At 45.8% G+C, this 17,893-nt stretch overlaps 2 protein-coding genes across 2 annotated transcripts; one reads left to right on the forward strand and one right to left on the reverse strand.

Moving 5' to 3' along the window:
- Nucleotides 1–5,942: 5,942 nt before the first annotated feature.
- Nucleotides 5,943–6,542, forward strand: LOC127298253 (uncharacterized). The gene has a single exon (XM_051328161.2). The coding sequence runs from the start codon at nucleotides 5,943–5,945 to the stop codon at nucleotides 6,540–6,542; it is 600 nt and encodes a 199-aa protein (XP_051184121.1).
- Nucleotides 6,543–7,504: 962 nt separating this feature from the next.
- Nucleotides 7,505–11,721, reverse strand: LOC127302029 (probable WRKY transcription factor 2). The gene is made up of 6 exons (XM_051332372.2): nucleotides 11,151–11,721; nucleotides 9,989–10,469; nucleotides 9,431–9,601; nucleotides 8,567–9,303; nucleotides 8,294–8,491; nucleotides 7,505–8,195 (listed from the first exon to the last, which is right to left on the reverse strand). Exons 2-6 carry the CDS (start codon nucleotides 10,445–10,447, stop codon nucleotides 7,688–7,690), a joined length of 2,073 nt encoding a protein of 690 aa, XP_051188332.1. The 5' UTR covers nucleotides 10,448–10,469; nucleotides 11,151–11,721; the 3' UTR covers nucleotides 7,505–7,687.
- Between the last annotated feature and the right edge of the window lie 6,172 nt (nucleotides 11,722–17,893).

The raw sequence follows: 17,893 nt of genomic DNA on the forward strand, positions 1-17,893 counted from the left end.
AAGTTAGACGTCTCTAATTTTGGTTTGCATATTTTACGTGGTTTAGGATTTTCGAGTAAGATCTAATCTACCTACGAACATGAACCACAACGGTGATACTAGTGTTGTCAATGGAATAGTAAATTGAATCTTCACTATAGTAGGAGAGACAGACACCCGCAAAGCCTCTTATGCAATACAAGTTGCATGTCGAACGAGGAGCAAGTCTCATGAACGCTGTCATGTAAAGTTAGCCCGAGCCGCTTCATCCCACTATGCCACAAAGATGTAAAGTACTCAAAGCATCAACGCCCACAAAACCATTGTGTTCTACTCGTGCAACCATCTATGCATAGACCTGGCTCTGATACCACTGATGGGATTCGTTGCATAGAAAACAAAAAATTTCCTACCGCGAGAACGCAATCCAAGCCAAGATGCAATCTAGAAGACGGGAGCAACGAGGGTATGAACGAGACTAACCCTTGAAGATTTCCAAAGCCTATAAGAGTAGGCTCTTATTGCTGCGGTAGACGATCACTTGCCGCTTGCAAAAGCGCGTACAAGATCTTGATCACGGTGCCACGATCGGGCAGCACCTCCGTACTCGGTCACACGTTCGGTGTTGATGAAGACGACGTCCTTCTCCCCGTTCCAGCGGGCAGCGGAAGTAGTAGCTCCTCCTTGAATCCGGCAGCACGACGGCGTGGTGGCGGTGGCGATGGAGAACTCCGGCGGAGCTTCGCTAAGCTTTAGGGAGAGGTGGAGGAGAGGGGGCGGCTAGGGTTTGGGAGAGGGGGAGGTGGCCGGCCACTAAGGGGGGTGCGGCCACAATGGCTTTGGTGTGGCCGGCCCCCTCCCCTTTCTCCTCATTATATAGGTGGAACCCCCAAGTGTTGGACTACAAGTCTTTGAATAAGACCCCAACCCAAAATTTCCATGTTTAGGGAAACCTACCCAAGGTGGGACTCCCACCTCAAGTGGGATTCCCACCCTTCCATGAGGGGGGTTGGCCGGCCCCCTTGGTGGAGTCCACCTTGGACTCCCCCCCCTAGGGTTGGCCGGCCATGGGAGGTGGAGTCCCTTCGGGACTCCGCCTTCCAAATTGATTTCTTCCGGACTTTTCTAGAACCTTCTAGAACCTTCCATAAAATCTTCCGGATCATTTTATAACTTATAAAATGACTTCCTATATATGAATCTTATTCTCCGGACCATTCCGGAACTCCTCGTTATGTCCGGGATCCTATCCGAGACTTCGAACAATACTTCGAACTCCATTCCATATTCCATATCTACTTAAACGACATCAAACCTTAAGTGTGTCACCCTACGGTTCGCGAACTATGTGGACATGGTTGAGTACTCTCTCCGACCAATAACCAATAGCGGGATCTGGAGATCCATAATGGCTCCCACATATTCAACGATGACTTTAGTGATCGAATAAACCATTCACATACGATACCAATTCCCATTGTCACGCGATATTTTACTTGTCCGAGGTTTGATCATCGGTATCACTCTATACCTTGTTCAACCTCGTCTCCTGACAAGTATTCTTTACTCGTACTGTGGTATGTGGTCTCTTATGAACTTATTCATATGCTTGCAAGACATTAGACGACATTCCACCGAGAGGGCCCAGAGTATATCTATCCGTCATCGGGATGGACAAATCCCACTGTTGATCCATATGCCTCAACTCATACTTTCCGAATACTTAATCCCACCTTTATAACCACCCATTTACGCAGTGGCGTTTGTTGTAATCAAAGTACCTTTCCGGTATAAGTGATTTATATGATCTCATGGTCGAAAGGACTAGGTAACTATGTATCGAAAGCTTATAGCAAATAACTTAATGACGTGATCTTATGCTACGCTTAATTGGGTGTGTCCATTACATCATTCATATAATGACATAACCTTGTTAATAATAACATCCAATGTTCATGATCACGAAACCATGATCATCTATTAATCAACAAGCTAGTTATACAAGAGGCTTACTAGGGACTCCTTGTTGTTCACATACCACACATGTATCAATGTTTCGGTTAATACAATTATAGCATGGTATGTAAACATTATCATAAACACAAAGATATATTATAATAACCATTTATTATTGCCTCTTGGGCATATCTCCAACAAATCAGTGCCTGGGGCCAGCATTTGATGGCGTTGACTACTTGCCGGCGGAAGAGACTCGAGGGGGCATTCTCCTAGCGTGGAATTCGCTGGCCCTTAGCATCCACAATGTCGTGCGAGATTCATATGCAATCTCAGGAGAAGTGCACATGCGAGATGGATTTATCTGGTGGATCACGGTGGTTTATGGTCCCCAAAACACGGTGGACAAAATTCAGTTCCTCAGAGAGCTCTCCGAGCATCGTGCTCGCTGCCCGGGGCCTTGGCTGTTACTTGGTGATTTCAATATGATCCTTCGCGCCTCGGACAAAAGCAACGGGAATCTGCATACGAGAAATATGCACAGATCCAGAGACTTTGTGGAGACAAACGAACTTAGGGAGCTGTACCTGCATGGCCGTATATTTACGTGGAGCAACAAAAGATGTGTGCCAACTATGTCTAAAATCGATAGAGTGTTTGCATCAATTGATTGGGATCTGCAATACCCTGATTCTTTCTTGCAAGCCCTCTCTTCCTCGGTTGCGGATCACTCACCCTTGCATCTCTCGATGACGGCGACTTATAGGCCTGCCAGACGGTTCAGATTTGAAACTTTCTGGTTCAAGTTGGAGGGCTTCGACGAAGCGGTCAAGGAGGGCTGGCATTGCGATGACATCATCATAGACCACTTCCTTCGGCTTGACTCTTGCTTCAGAAATCTTGCGTCGCACCTACAGGCTTGGAGTAGTAAACGGGTTGGCAATATTAAGCTCCAAATCGCCATGGCCAATGTCCTCATACACCGTTTTGACGCGGCTCAGGAGGTTAGGCAGCTGACGCTCGAGGAGGGATGGTTTAGGAGAACCCTTAAACGCATTGTCATTGGGCTGTCCTCACTGGAACGCACGATGGCACGTCGGAGATCAAGATTGAGGTGGCTCAAGGATGGAGACGCTAGGACTAGCCTTTTCCACGCCGTTGCCAACGGGCGACGTACTAGGAATTACATACCGGCCCTTAAACACCATGGAGAACTTGTCACGGAGCAATCTGCTAAGGAGAAGCTCTTCTTCGATGCTTACTCTAGCCTGATCGGGGAGATCCGAAACCGTGACCACACCCTGGACTTGGAGGAACTCGGCATGCAATCACATGAGGAGGAGTCGCGAGAGCTAGGCGATCTCTTCTCTGAAGCGGAGATCTGGGAGGTTATCAAAGAGCTGCCGCCGGAGCGGGCACCTGGGCCCGATGGATTTGTGGGTGCCTTCTACCAGCGGGCTTGGCCCATAATCAAACCACAGATCCTGGCAGCTATCGCCAAGCTCTCGGTTGGGGATGGAAGGACCTTCGGAAAGCTGAATCGCGCGATCATCACACTCATCCCCAAGAAGCCTGACGCAGAGGATGTGGGCGATTTCAGGCCAATTAGCCTGGTTCATAGTTTTGCGAAGATTTTCACGAAGCTTATGGCAAATCGTTTGCGCCCAAAGATGGAGCGGCTGGTGAGCAAGAATCAGTCCGCCTTCATCAAGGGTAGGCTGTTGCACGACAACTTCATTCTTGTCCTCCAGATGGCGCGCAAGATTCATGGCAGAGGGGAACCGGGGGTGCTACTCAAACTCGACATATCCCGGGCTTTCGACTCCCTCTCTTGGGCGTTTCTTTTTGAGATTCTGCGAAAGCTCGGCTTCCCGGAGATGTGGATCCAATGGACGGCTATTTCGCTTCGAACTGCAATCACGAGGATTTCAGTTAATGGCTCACTTGGTGCCAAGATTTGCCATGCCCGTGGACTCCGACAGGGTGATCCCCTGTCGCCTCAACTTTTCGTTCTTGCTATGGAGGCCATAACGCTGTTGGTGTGTAGAGCTGCGGAGGCCGGGCTGCTTTCGACTATGGGAAACTGCACCCAGCTGCATCGCGTTTCTATCTACGTCGATGACGTCGTCCTGTTTGTTAAACCATCCACCCAGGATCTCGTCACGGTTAAGGAGTTACTGGAGGCTTTCGGTGCGGCGTCAGGGCTGACCATAAATTACAACAAAACCTCGGCCACCTTGATTAGAGGTACAATTGAGGACAGTGAAAGGGTCGCCACCTTACTGCACTGCACGATCAGCAGTTTCCAATCAAGTACCTAGGGCTACAACTATCGCTTTGGCCGCTTACCAGGGCCCAGTGGCAGCCGGTGCTTGATTCTGCGACCCGCATCGTGCCAGCTTGGCAGAAGAGCTTGATCACCAGGCCAGGGCGCCTTGTCCTTGTCAGGTCAGTCATGGTGGCAAGGCTAGTTCATCACCGCATTATTGCGGATGCCCCGGCTTGGTTCTTGGAAGAGATCGATAGGAGCTTGCGGGGCTTTCTCTGGGCAGGAAAAGAGAAAGCGAATGGAGGACAATGCTTAGTTGCTTGGTACCAAGTTTGCAAGCCTAGGGAGTTTGGCGGCCTTGGAGTAAAAAACCTCCATCTACAGGGGCTTGCGCTTAGGGTTCGCTGGGAATGGGTGTGACGCACGGATGACTCTAGGTCTTGGCAAGGGCTGCCGATCATCAAGGACGACAAAGCTCGGGAGGTTTTCGACAGTTTGGTTCGCATTTCTGTCGGCGAGGGACAGAAAATCCTCTTCTGGAGGGATCGCTGGATTGGGGGCAGGTCCGCACATGACATCGCTCCCGGGATCACCTTGCATGTCAAAACCAGGATCAAGAACTCCAGGACCGTAGCCCAAGCCATGAACCAGAACGCGTGGATAAATGACATCTCTGGCAACCTGGTGACACTCGGAGCAAGGGAGTGCACTGCCTTATGGGTGGCTGTGCACAGCGTACCAAGGAACGATGCGGATCCGGACATCTTCTCCTGGCCATGGTCCTCGTCTGGCGCATACACAGCCAGATCAACCTACGCTATGCTTTCGAAGGGAGACGTCAGGTTCCAACTGCACGAAGCTATCTGGCACGCCAAAGCCGCTTCCAAAAGCAAATTCTTTATGTGGCTTGCGGTTCAGCACAAGATCTGGACCTCGGATCGTCGACAAAGGCATGGGCTGCAGGCCCAATCCTCGGCTTGCTTTGTATGCTGTCAGGAAGAAGACACCCTGAGCATCTCCTGGTTGAATGTGTCGTGGCCAGGGAGGTTTGGTTCCGGTCTGCGCAAATGCTTCGAATCAATCTCAAGACGCCGGAGAGCTCGGATACGATCGAAGCTTGGTGGTTGGAGGAGAGGGGGAAGTGTCGACCAAAGGACAGGAAGTGGTTTGATGGCCTCGTCTGCACGGTGGGGTATGCGCTTTGGAAAAACAGGAACGCCGAGGTCTTCAGGAGCCCGGCTAGGAGTCGCACCCCAACGATCATAGCCACTGACATTGTGGAGGAGTGCAAGATGTTGTGTCATCTCTGGAGAGTTCAGAGAGGGATACGAGTAGGAGATAATAGTTTAGTTGTGAGAGAGTAGCCTTTTTTCCTTTCTTTGGAGTTTTGGTGCCTGATGTTTGCATTGGGCATCATTTCTTGTATATTATCTCTGCCTTCTATAAAATTAAGGTACGCAATTGCGTACTCTCGAAAAAAAAATTACATTTTAGTCTAATCTTAGAACGCATGCGCATTATGTGAGATGAGAGAATGACTATGGCATTCTGCATGATAACAACCACTCAGGCATCTTGATCATGCATGAAGTCTGAACTCTCTGAAGAAGACCAATCCAAGATGTTCATTTACAATTCATGCAGCCAAATCCAAGATTCGCACGACCTGCATTTTCATCCAGGAATCGGCGGTGCATATATACCATGCCACATCCCTGCTTGCCTGCTTGTGGTGGCGATGGACGTGACCTTCGTGTGCTCGTCAGAGGAGGCGCCCTTCAAGATGGAGGTGGGCTTCTTCGACACCGTCCGAGACATCAAGCAGAAGCTCCAGGGCCGCAAGGGCTGGCTTGCCACCGCCATGTCCCTCTCCCACGACGGCCACGCGCTCGTGGACGACGTCGACGACGAAAGCCACGGCTTTACCGGGCGGTACGGCCTCGTGGAGGGGTCTGTCGTCCACGTCGCCCTCGACGACGATGACACGCTCCGGGCACGGCGTCTGAAGGAGAGCAGGATGCCGAGCGTCAAGACCAGGCGGGACGGCGTCGCGCCGCCGGCACCGCCGCTGCGTCTGACGGTGGTGTCGCGGTGCGGCGCCAGGCGATTGGAGGTGGCGGTGCGCGCGAGCGGGACGGTGTCGGCGCTGCGCGTGTATCTTGAGCGCGCGTCGTCCTCTGGCTCCGGCGGGTTCCCGCTGCCGCGCGACGGCGGCTACTTCTTCATACACGGGCAGAGCGTGATGGACGAGGCCAGGTCGTTCGAGTGGCACGGCGTGGCGGCCGGCGACGAGGTCGTGGTGTTCCCAGGCTCCGTCACCAGGGGGCCGGCGCACTGAGCCTGAACGAAATTTGTTGGCGCGGGAATGCAAATCCAAACTGCTGCTTCCCTTGGTGTTGCCTGTTAGCACTTCAGTACTATCTACCTGAGCTTGTGATGTTCCAGTTTTTTTTCGAACAAGAATGCGCATTCGTATAGACATAAAAATTCCTAATTTTACACCATTTCGGTATTTATATCGAAAAACAAAAAGATGAAAACACAATGTACGCTCTTAAGGACGGCAGTATACAGTGATTGGATTCTATAAACTAGTGTAGGACGCAGCAGCATTTCTGTCCTAGCGTCAGAATGGCAGCAAATCCTTTCCTTCAGAGTTCAGAGACCTATGAAAGCACCAGGTTTAGTAGCATTTCACAATTATGAAGACACTAGATTTCCCGGGGACAAATGAATGGTCTTCATTGTTCCTAAGTGGAAATCACCGTCTAGTGGTTGGATGAAAATTAACACTGATGGTGCGATATGTGTGCTAAATTCAAGAGCTGGGGCATGTTTAATTGCCAGAGACTCGAATGGATCAATGCTGAGTGTAGACAGTATAAACATGTTACCGTTCTTTTCACAACAGAAATGTTGGCATGCAAGGATGCGGTGTTGTTGGCCTGTTCGAAAGGATGATCTCAGGTAGTGATTAAGACGGATTGCCCCAACATTATTTTGGCATGGAGTGGAGAGAAGGAGCAGAGATCATCGTGCTCCCAGTTGGTAAAAGAGATGAAAGTTCTAGTCTCAAACTTCCAGGGTTTTTCGATTTGTTTTGTAAAAGAGAAGCTAACAGAGCGGCACACTTATGTGTTCGAGCTGCGCTATCTCTTGATAGTTTGGTAGTCTGTATCCCTTTATAGTAGCATTTCACAATTATATGGGCTGTTGCTAACACTCATAACCAGAAGATGCTTTGATTGATTAACAAAATCCCATTGTCATGTTATCTATCCTCTCTTTTTTCTGATTACAAAAACTGAAAGACATGAGAATCATCCTATTCATTCTTTGCATAAAAAATGCCCATAAGATAAAAAGAAATGGAGTGACCAAGAAAAACTAAAACGAAGCTATGTTGTAGCAATTCTCTACCATGTTTACAGGCAAGCTGGAGCACATCTCTATCTCTTTCCTTTCTTTCCATCCTAGTATTATTTACATCTGAGGACCAAAAGGGGGCCTGTTCATCATCATCTGCTGGTAAGCTGCATTTGCCATCGGGTAGCTGGACTGCGTCCCTGGCTCTGCCTTCGGCTGTCCTTCTGGCATCATGAGCCCTGGGAAGCCCTGCATCATTGACGGATGACGGGCAACAGGCATCGGCATCGACATGCCTGGTGGGGCCATCCCGAAGCGGAAATTGCCAGGTGCCCCTCCCAACTGGCCCCTGGGCGGGATGCTAAAGGAACCAAAGGGAGATGCACCACCAAACTGAGCAAAGGTGCCTTGCGGTTGCTCTTGCCTGCGGTGTGAGAGGTTGGCCTGAGGCGCAGACGGTGGAGCGCTGCCGGAACCAGAGCTCGCATGCCCGCTATTTCTGGCTGCTGGAACTTCATGGTTGTGCTTTCCCTCATATGTTGTGATGACGGATTTCAGATCATGCGATGCTCTCTCCACGTGCTTGCGCACTGAACAGCCAGCATGTGTACATTTGTAGTAGCTCCTGCAGACAAATGAAATGATGTTATGTTTCCAGATGAACACCAAGACTGCGCTCAAAATGGTCAAACTGTGAGTGGAACATAAAGTCATCGAACTGACCTTGGATTTGGATTTCCTTTAACAACCTTCTGACCATACTTGCGCCAACGATAACCATCGTCAAGGATGTCTACCTCGCTTGTTGTCTGAACAACAACACGAGGCTCCCGGATGGCTCTCGATGCTGCAGCGACCATGTCAATTGTACTGGTGGTAGTGGCAGTAGGAATGGCAGCAACAGCCAAAGCATCCAGCTTCCTGAAAAAGAGCTAGGGTCATCATGAATACAATATCATGACTGTGTTAAGTGGTTAAGCAGGGGATAGCACGAACCTTCTTTTGTATTCAGTTTCATCTTCACCACCATCACAGTCTATAGTAACAGTGCCATGTGTTGCCCTGTCCATCTCATCATTAGACAGCGTTGACGAGACATCAACTGCATCTTGGGACTCCACGGTAGATGTATCACCATATGCTGATGCATGAGGAGAAGCAGATGGTCTTCCCTCAACACCTTCATTTTGCACATCTTGGAGGCATCCACTTTTATCATTTCCCCACAAAGATGCAGAGTTGAGCCCTTCATGTGAACCAGGCCTCTCAAGAACATGGACTTGTGGATCACTGTTGTGTGACAAAGGGACACCTTGGCGACGGTTTGGAGGTGGCAAAGGGTGATTGTGACTACCCTTATAGATTATCTCTGTTATCTGACCATCTTCAGAACGCTCCACCTTTTTCTTCACAGGGCAATCTGGGTGTGTACATTTGTAATAGCTCCTTGGATGCTCACAGCTCTTCACTTGCTTCTGCCCATATTTTCTCCAGTTATATCCATCATCAGCTGGGGTGCTAATTGTGGCAGAAGAGTATTCTCCATTTTGGTCTGCCTCATCATCGTCCTGTTCTTCAGAAGAGTGATTATCACCGAACATAGAGTCGGATGTCTTTGGTTGAGCAATTGTTTCATCAGCAGTGTCCTTGATTGCAGTAAAGCTTGACTGAAGACTAGATTCCTGCTGATGAATATTTGACAATGACTGGTTTTGGTGGCAAGCATTGTAACCCTGTATGACATAGGATAAAATCAGGGATATAAATGAATAGAAAAGTGAGACTGATTATTTTGGTGGCAATAAAAGGTAGCAAACAGTACTGCAAAAATAGATAGAACCTAAAAGTCAAGGTAATTACCTTTTCCACATATGAGAAACTTGGGACTTTTGACTCTAAGTGGGGCTGGAAGGAAAAAACATCATTACTAAATGTGCTATGATCGTTCATCTTGGCAGCTGGTGGCATTGTTGAGTTAGCATCTGTAGCCATCAAAAATGGCAATTTTCCAGTGGTTGGAGATGGCTGTGCCTGCAACAGATCATAATTATTTTACAGCTACATTCACATAGCGAATATTAATTGGTAGGCACATAAACGCATTTGACTATTTGTGAGAGTTAAATTCAGATTATTGTCTATGAACAAAAAAGACCAAACTTGTAAGTTTCTAACTAGAGATCACTTTTTGGAAAACAATATTCTGCATGATAAGCATCAATAAAATCTGTACAAAACCAGTATGTTCTACCAATAGACATCAAGTGCTTACTGAAGAAAATGGTAATCAACAATCAATGTTCTTCTGTACATCAGAGGTACTTAATGCGCTCAATGCTAACTCAATGCGGCATAGCTTATCGTAAGCTAGTTAATAGGTTATTATAGGAGCAAACGAGTTATGAGAAGATGACATACCATATTATTGAAAAGAAACACTGGTGACTCAAGGAGAGTATTTGGACTAAGACCAGGTGGAATTGATATAGGTGATCGAACAACTGTGGATGAACCAACGCGAGATGTATCAATCTTTGGGATGCTGAAACCAGCTCTTGAAGCCATGCGCTCAGCCAGACCGCCATGTGGGTTTGATTTCTGATTAGCATTGAAAAAATTTGGTTGCAGGGTAAAATCCTTTTGGGGAGTTGTTTTAGCTGATTGAGCAGGCACTTGCTCCCTCAAATCCACAAGTTCTCCAGGCTTCTCTGATTGATCTTGGGGCTTGTTGCTGCCATGTTCGCCAAACAAATTAGAGAATGGGCCAGAGCTGAAGTCTTCATTCAAGAAGTTTGACATGAGTGTTCTCGGGCTGGGTGTTGGGGGCATGGCCATCCAGTCCTCCATGATTGATCCACGATCGCTGGCGCCGGTCATGTGATCAAGAAATCTTCCTCAGCTGAAAAAAGTAACGGTATACCAAATTAGTGCCGTCGAAACATTGGGATATTTGATTGTAATATTAAGCCAAAAGTTTCCTTTTGAACACAAAACTGAGAATAAATGCTGTTCAGATTCAGAAAGCAAAGAAATTAGCCAAACCCATCATACATGGGCAGTACATAGACTAGCTCAATTCTACTGGGCTGCATCACTGCGACAGGTATATATGAGGAAACAACATAGATAGAAAGCCTAAGGAGATGAACAATCAAAGTCAAGAAAAATAAACCTTCAGTAATCCACTGATGACTGAACTGATACAGAAAAATCCATTGCTGCAACGAGAACCGAAAGGACGGATATTTGATACCAAATGGATAATAAAAATCGCTACATCCGCGGACATTAATTCCAAAAGATGAAATTTCGATGCAAAATGAAGGGATTACACAGGTGAAGTGGGAATAAACAGGGGCATGCCCCCCTGTTCCATTTTTATCACGACTGAATAGGTAAATTTCCCAGCCAAGATGCAAACTTTGTAGGCCAAACCATCGCGGTAAACATCAAAAGATCCCGAACAGGCGATTTTAATGCAGAACTAGCCGCACAGACGAAAGCGATAAGAACAAACCCAGCGAAATAAAAACAGCAGAAAAAGGAAATGCACAATTGGAACCACGCAAGTGGGCGATACCTCCGATACGGAATGATTGATCCCTCTTCTCTTCCCCAAAAGCGAAGGCGCCTGGATGGATTGGAGCAGAGGGAGACAAGTTAAGTCAGAACCTGATGCAGATCATGTGTCTCCCTGCTCCCGCCGGCGGCGGAGAAGGAACAATTCAGACAAAACCTAACAACCTAAAATTTCCCCTGCAAAGACAACAGAATTTCGGACAAGACTTTGCCTTTCTCGATCACTTTGGTTCTTCCACCAACCAAACCGATAACGGAACAGCCGCAAACGAGGAAACAAAGATCTTGCCGGGACAGGTGAGGAGGAGGTTAGGTCTTCCACTGACTCCACTCACCAAGAACTCGCCCCCAGAAAACGAGAAGCGCACCGAAAGAACCCTCCCTGCCGCAAGAACAGGAGGAGAGAGAGTAAGGTGCCCCCTTTTTCCGGCCTGGATTCCCAACCTCTCGGTTCTCCGGGTGCTACTTTTTTTAAGGGGAGGATAGAGAAGAGAGAAAGGCGGTTTGACCAAGGAGAAGGAAGGAAGGAAGGAAGGGGATGGGAGGGAAGTGTTGGAGGATTTTGTTGCCAGTGACGACGGGGCTGGCCCTTCCCTAAAAATGGCCAAAAGGCTGTGCTCTACTGGCAGTTCACCCTCCTGCTCTGTTTTTTTCTGCTCCATTTCCGGGGAGTAATGCGACGGTTACTTGCATGCTTCTTTTTTTACGCCTGTATATGAGGCATGGATGGTCATTTTTTTCGAAATGCAAAAGGGCCAAAATTAAATTACAAAATTGTCCATGGACAAGCTAACTTCCAACCTCCAATTCATATTAATTATTTCTAATATATGTGTATCTAGACACATTTTAGTATTAGATACATCTTAATGACGAGTAATATAAATCGGAGAGAGTATCTTCCTATTGCTCATGGTGGTGATATGTTCTATGTTATGCTCGGTACGCAATTGGAACTCCACAATATCGTCGGAGTGTCTTCGTGCGCCTGAAACAACTGCTGGCCACTGACATGTTCGCCATTAGGGGATGGCCCAAGACCCTCTATGCCCTTTGTGTCTTCGTCCGCCTGAAAAAGTTGGGCACCTCTACACAGACTGCACCTCTACACAGACTGCTCCTTTACTGCAGCTATCTCCCATCTGGAACTTGGTGAAATCCTAGGATAATGATGACACCCTCGACCTTCGACTCGCCTTTCCTTCTATCTATGCGTGGTGGGACACCATGATCACCGGCAAGCCTAAACGGAGCTAAAGACGTACCAGCGACCGTTTCATATATGTCCTTTGGGGTGCATGGAAGTAACTTAATCGTCGTATTTTCACTGGATGTCGCCTTACTTCTCTCGTGGTGGCGGACATTGCAAGGGAAGACATCCTCTAGCACGATCGTGCCTTTAACAACTTCGGGCCGGCCATCCCGGGTGAGCCTGATTAGACCTTTCTTTTTTAGTTTTCTTACGGTGGTTTCTAGCATATTCCCACCTTAATCTAAATATTATCCATGTACAGTTTGGTTGTGTTTCCTGCTTGCTATATGAAAAGGCAGTGTTCCTGCTGGTTGCTCCAAAAATAATATCGTCAAAGTTTTGCACAACTTTGAATCTGTGGCTAGAAAGTCACCAGGCTATGCATACGAAGAAAGTGGTCACCATCCGAAGATCAGATAGTCGCACCGGAGAAGAGGGTGAAGAGAAGGGTCCGACGTGACGAAGACTCAACAAGGATAGAGTGAGACGTCGCCACCACCAAGACATACTATGTGCCCGCCTACATCTGAAAGAACCTACACAACGCAGAAAAATGACTTTAGATCCAATACCAACTGGGGAAAATGTCTTTAGATCTAATACCAACTGGGGGAGAGCCATAGCCTCAGAGGGAGGCTTGCAAGAACCTTATTCTTCGCCTCCATCACCACCACCAAGACATACTATATGCCCACAAAGATCTACAAGAGTCCACACAAATGCCACTAGATCCAATACCAACACAGAGAGCAACTTCCTTGGAGAGAGACGTGCAAAAACATTGTTCATCACCGATATCGCACCACCAAGACATACTACATGACCGTCTAGATTTGCAAGAATCCACACAACACAGAAAAAAGCTTCTAGATCCAATACCAACAGGAGGGAGCCACTACCTCGGAGGGAGACTTCCAAGAAGCTTATTCATCGCTACTATCGCCACCACCAAAACATACTACATGTCTACCCAGATCAGCAAGAATCTACACGACACTGACAAATACCTCTAGATCCAATACCAAGAGGGAGAGCCACTGCCTCCGAGGGAGATCTGCAAGAACCTTATTCGTCGCCGCCATCGCCCACCACCAAGACATACTACGTGTCAGATCTGCAAGAATCCATCGAACACTGACAAAATACATAGCTCCAGCACCAACAGAGGGAGAGCCACCACATCAGAGGAAACCCTGCAAGAACCTTATTTGTCATTGCCAACGCCACCACCAAGACATAATACAGGTATGTACAAGTGCCTCTAGATCCAAATCAACATGGGAGAGCCATTGCCTTGGAGGGAGACCTGTAAGAGCCTCATTAGTCTCCTCCATCGTCACCACTGAAGTTGAAGCCATCGACAACCAAAACACTTTACAATTGAAATCATGCGGTACATGGCCCCAAGGATCCCCACCTCATCATCACTGGAGCAAACTGAAGAGGACTGACATGGATGACCAGCCATTCACTTATATAGGAACTGAGTTGTGTTCCATAATTAATGCTAATTTTTTACTCCATAATTCATGGAAAATGTCGTGTTTGACATCGAGATGGATCGTGACAATCCAAAAAAAACCATTTTTTTCTTTTTTACTTCGGGTAATATATCGAGAGAATGTGCGGAGCCAGGGCTTGTGGAGTGATCAGCTAAGCACCGCTCGATCCTCCAATTACCAGTGAAGGATGGTCGAGATGGTTAAGGTGTGTGACAACACGTGGATGTGGCATACACCGTGGTCTTTGCGATGTACCATGTCGCTCTCTAGTGGTTTCCTTTTAGTTTCGCATCAAATTAGCACCTTATAATTAAAATCATATTTTAGGAACTATGTGGCGTATATATCCTTGTTATTGATAATTTATTGGCATGGCGATTTTTTGTAATATAAAATATGAAACATAATGATGAAAAATTACTATATCATCATATTTTGCTAGAGAACTTTTTTTATGCGTTTGGAAAAGTTAGTTGGGAACAACTCTATTGTGTAAACACATTAATTTTCTTTTAAATAGTGGTTGAAGGCCTAATAAGGAAATGAAAGGTTATCAACCAAAATTAACAAAGTAAGAATAGGTATGTAATCTATTACTAGTTATGTATAAGGAATTAAAATAGAAATATAATTTAAACACCTTAATTTTATTTAAATAGTGGTAGAAGACCTGATAATGGGAATGAAATGTTATTAACCAAAATTAGAACAAAGTAAGAATAGTAATAATTTATCATGAGTTTTGTATGAGGAATTAAAATATCAATGTAATTTTATCATGATTATTTACGAGTGACAAACCTCGAGTATTTTTTGTTGGAGAAGTTGTTTTCTTAGGAAAATATAGTTGGATTCTAGAAGTCGAATAACATCATGCCTAAGAAATATTCGATTATGAAATTTGTATTAAACTTATCATCGCGCTCACGAGATATAACGCCACAAAAATCCAAACCCTGGTCTCTGCATATGAGATGCACACAACTGTTCGATGGTGAGTTTCTTCTTTTGTGATGGGTTCCTGGAGGTCCAGAGCTGGTTACATTTTTTTAACATGAAGCAAAACTGGTTACATGAACGAGGTTTCTGTCTAACCCTTGCTGGCTGGTGAAAACACATTTCCTTATAAGGGAAAATGTAGTTCATAACAATGGATGTTATCAAGATATTTTTTAACAAACCAAAATCAGCGAAAGTATCATGTATTTGTCCATGATTATAATAGTCAAACACACGGCAAAATATAAAGCACCTTCATAAAAAAGTACCTGATAGAGAACTATAATATAATATAACTAGTGCTAGTAACACTTTGGAGGGATCACTCTTGATAGCTTAGTAACAGAAAATAAATGAACGGCTAACTTCACTTGCCAGTAAAAATGTTGTCAAATAATGCGCGCGCAGTGTGCTGCTTGTTTATGTGTGTGTGTGTGTAAATTATGCTAGCTACTTCAAGATAGAGGTAACAAACCTTGACTGAAAGAATATACCCTGTCGGCATTGGTCCAGTGAAACTGCATGATCTATACCATAAATATGAGTTTGCATTGATGCAGACAATTATATGTACTTGTTTAAGGGAAGAAAAAAGCTGCAGGCATATTAACGCAAGTATTCGTATATTGGCCAGATGAGGTAATAGCACTGTTGGTGAGTGTGGAGGTCGTTTTCAAATATGTTTTTGTCCAATTGCCAAAAGAAAATTTTCTTATTCAGCGACAGGTTTCAACAAGTTAGGTCAGAAAAGGCCATCTTTGGGTCCATGCCTTTTTCTTTGCATGGAAAATATGCCTCTTGGCATGAGTGCAAGGTTGGTGAATGCGCAACTTTTTTCCAGCGGGAGAGTTCCGGTGTCATATTTTGGGGAAGAAAAGAATGCTAAAGTATGGGGCCATGATTTTGTAGCTAGAACATTAGTACAGAATTTCTTCCTAACCTCGAAAGATCAAGTTTGTTTGTATTATAGTCTGACCTTTTTTTCTGGTAGGAAATGCTAATCAGGAAAAAGAAAGTGCTGTCTCAAAATTAAAATTTAAGGATGGCTAAAGTTCTCCTTGGATTTGGAATTGGGTATATTTCACAGAATCCGATACAAGCTGCGCTATTTCCTAGTCCCAGCTTGCTTGGCAAGTGATGTGAATGGAGATGCGAGCATAAGAGAATCAATTAGTACGGATTAGGAATGGGGTGCAAAAACTTCAGACGGAGCCAAGATACATGTAACCTGTTTTTTTCAAAAATTCAATATTTTCAGTCTTGACCTTCAGGAATTCTGAAAAAAACATCATATAGGTATATATGTATGTTAAGTATGTACATATAAATTTTCATCGAGATGTATTTTCCTTTGTGACATACACAAAAAGATAAATGTGAAGATAGAAAATGTATTTTGTAATTGCTACTTTATTCCCGTAAAAAAGGTTATACTTTGTTTCCGAAATTCCGCCGATCTATTAATAATCATCAAGTGTAGTACAAAAAGTTTTAAAGTTAAAAAAAAAACCCAGATAGATCATTGGACCACCTAGCCGAGCCGAAGGCACGCTGCCGTCCAATGATCTACCTCCAGGATGTATAGAGTGACGGGGCTAAATGTAGCCCAGGTACCATGTGTAGTGTGTTGCCTTTGTTCTGAAACCCGTACGTGCTTGGTGTGTTTCAATAGCTCAAGATAGTACTCCCACTAGCAAAACATTTCTCAGGGGTAAATGTCTGACTCCAGTACCACTACCATTACCGGCACCAAACGTGTCAGATGCAATTTGGTGGGGGACAAGCTCTTCGGCTTCCCGATCGTGTCGAGCATGTCTCACCCAACGAAACCACGGACTTGGCCGCGTTTTCGCCGTCGGCTCCAGCTGAGATTCGATGCAGCAGCCGTCCTATAGCTTTTGATCGAAGTGGAATCTGGTTTATCGCCCAGACGTGGGGTATCAAGGAATCGATATCGAGGACTTTGACCCCCGACTGAAGCTAATATGTCAGCGCTAGGCGTCAGTCAGCTAGACCGGGAGGTACATTAGTCGTCAAAACCACTTCAATGACGAATTTAGCACCAGCGACATTTTTCTACACACAAGCTGGTTGCATTGTTTAACCTTCGCGCTTCCTTAAAAAGCAGACAAAATCATTGCAATACTTCAGACATCCTATGCAGCAAAAAAGTTTTGTTTATGCAACTGCTCTCATTCGTCGCAACAAAGCGTTAATTACGTGACACATTACTCATGGCACGAGAAAGAAAAGTGCGCAACATATCCGAACAATGGAGACAATACCAAAGAAACACATTTACATCACGAGGAATCTCCTTGAAACATGCATCCAGAATAATTGAAACATGACAGTGTGCACATAACAAACATCATATGTCCTTGACACTTGTGGAAACACTCTTTGGAGTAAAATTTATTAATTTTATTAAACTCTCAACATCACCCATGGAGGCAATTCCCCGACCTGTGCTCACATCGCCATGTATCTGACTGGTTGGAGCCCCATTGGAGGCGGACCGGGTGACCGACACCAATTCCCCTTAACCAACATCTTCATCAAGTTTGGCATCACGAAGATCTTTTTTTCCCTCCAACTCTACCTGGAGCCCGAGGACCTTCACGTGTGCAGCTTTGTAGCCATATACATGAAAGTATGTGAGGCACAAGAGGAGTTTGCACAACAGATGTGTGGTAAGGGGATGCGTAAACCGTAGTTTAGGCGGGAGGAGATGCCAAGTAAAAGATTTCTAGGCGTGCGGGACAAGATGAGCGAGCAACAAGAATGGGCAGGCATGCAATGAGTTTTTCCTACTGCAAAATAAGAGGATATATTTGCTTTGGTTCGGCACGTGAGTTTGGATCAATATCCAAAGTCATAAATATATGAAGGGCTTTACATGAAGGTGTCATGTGAACATTTTTATAATACTAGGTATCCCAAGTTTTTAGTCGCTTAGCATGTGTGCCGCATGGTTGTTGCACCATGAAA

Source organism: Lolium perenne, chromosome 5 (assembly GCF_019359855.2).
Source record: "Lolium perenne isolate Kyuss_39 chromosome 5, Kyuss_2.0, whole genome shotgun sequence".
NCBI lineage: Eukaryota > Viridiplantae > Streptophyta > Magnoliopsida > Poales > Poaceae > Lolium > Lolium perenne.

What these genes read in the sequence shown, in the direction of transcription:
- LOC127302029 (XM_051332372.2), bottom strand. Translation starts at nt 10,447, where the DNA reads ATGACCGGCGCCAGCGATCGTGGATCAATCATGGAGGACTGGATGGCC. An exon ending in TGTTTCTTTTCAATAATATG is followed by an intron (nt 9,602 to 9,988) that starts GTATGTCATCTT and finishes GATCTGTTGCAG; the next exon opens with GCACAGCCATCTCCAACCAC. An exon ending in GAAACTGAATACAAAAGAAG is followed by an intron (nt 8,492 to 8,566) that starts GTTCGTGCTATC and finishes GCTCTTTTTCAG; the next exon opens with GAAGCTGGATGCTTTGGCTG.
- LOC127298253 (XM_051328161.2), top strand. Translation starts at nt 5,943, where the DNA reads ATGGACGTGACCTTCGTGTGCTCGTCAGAGGAGGCGCCCTTCAAGATG.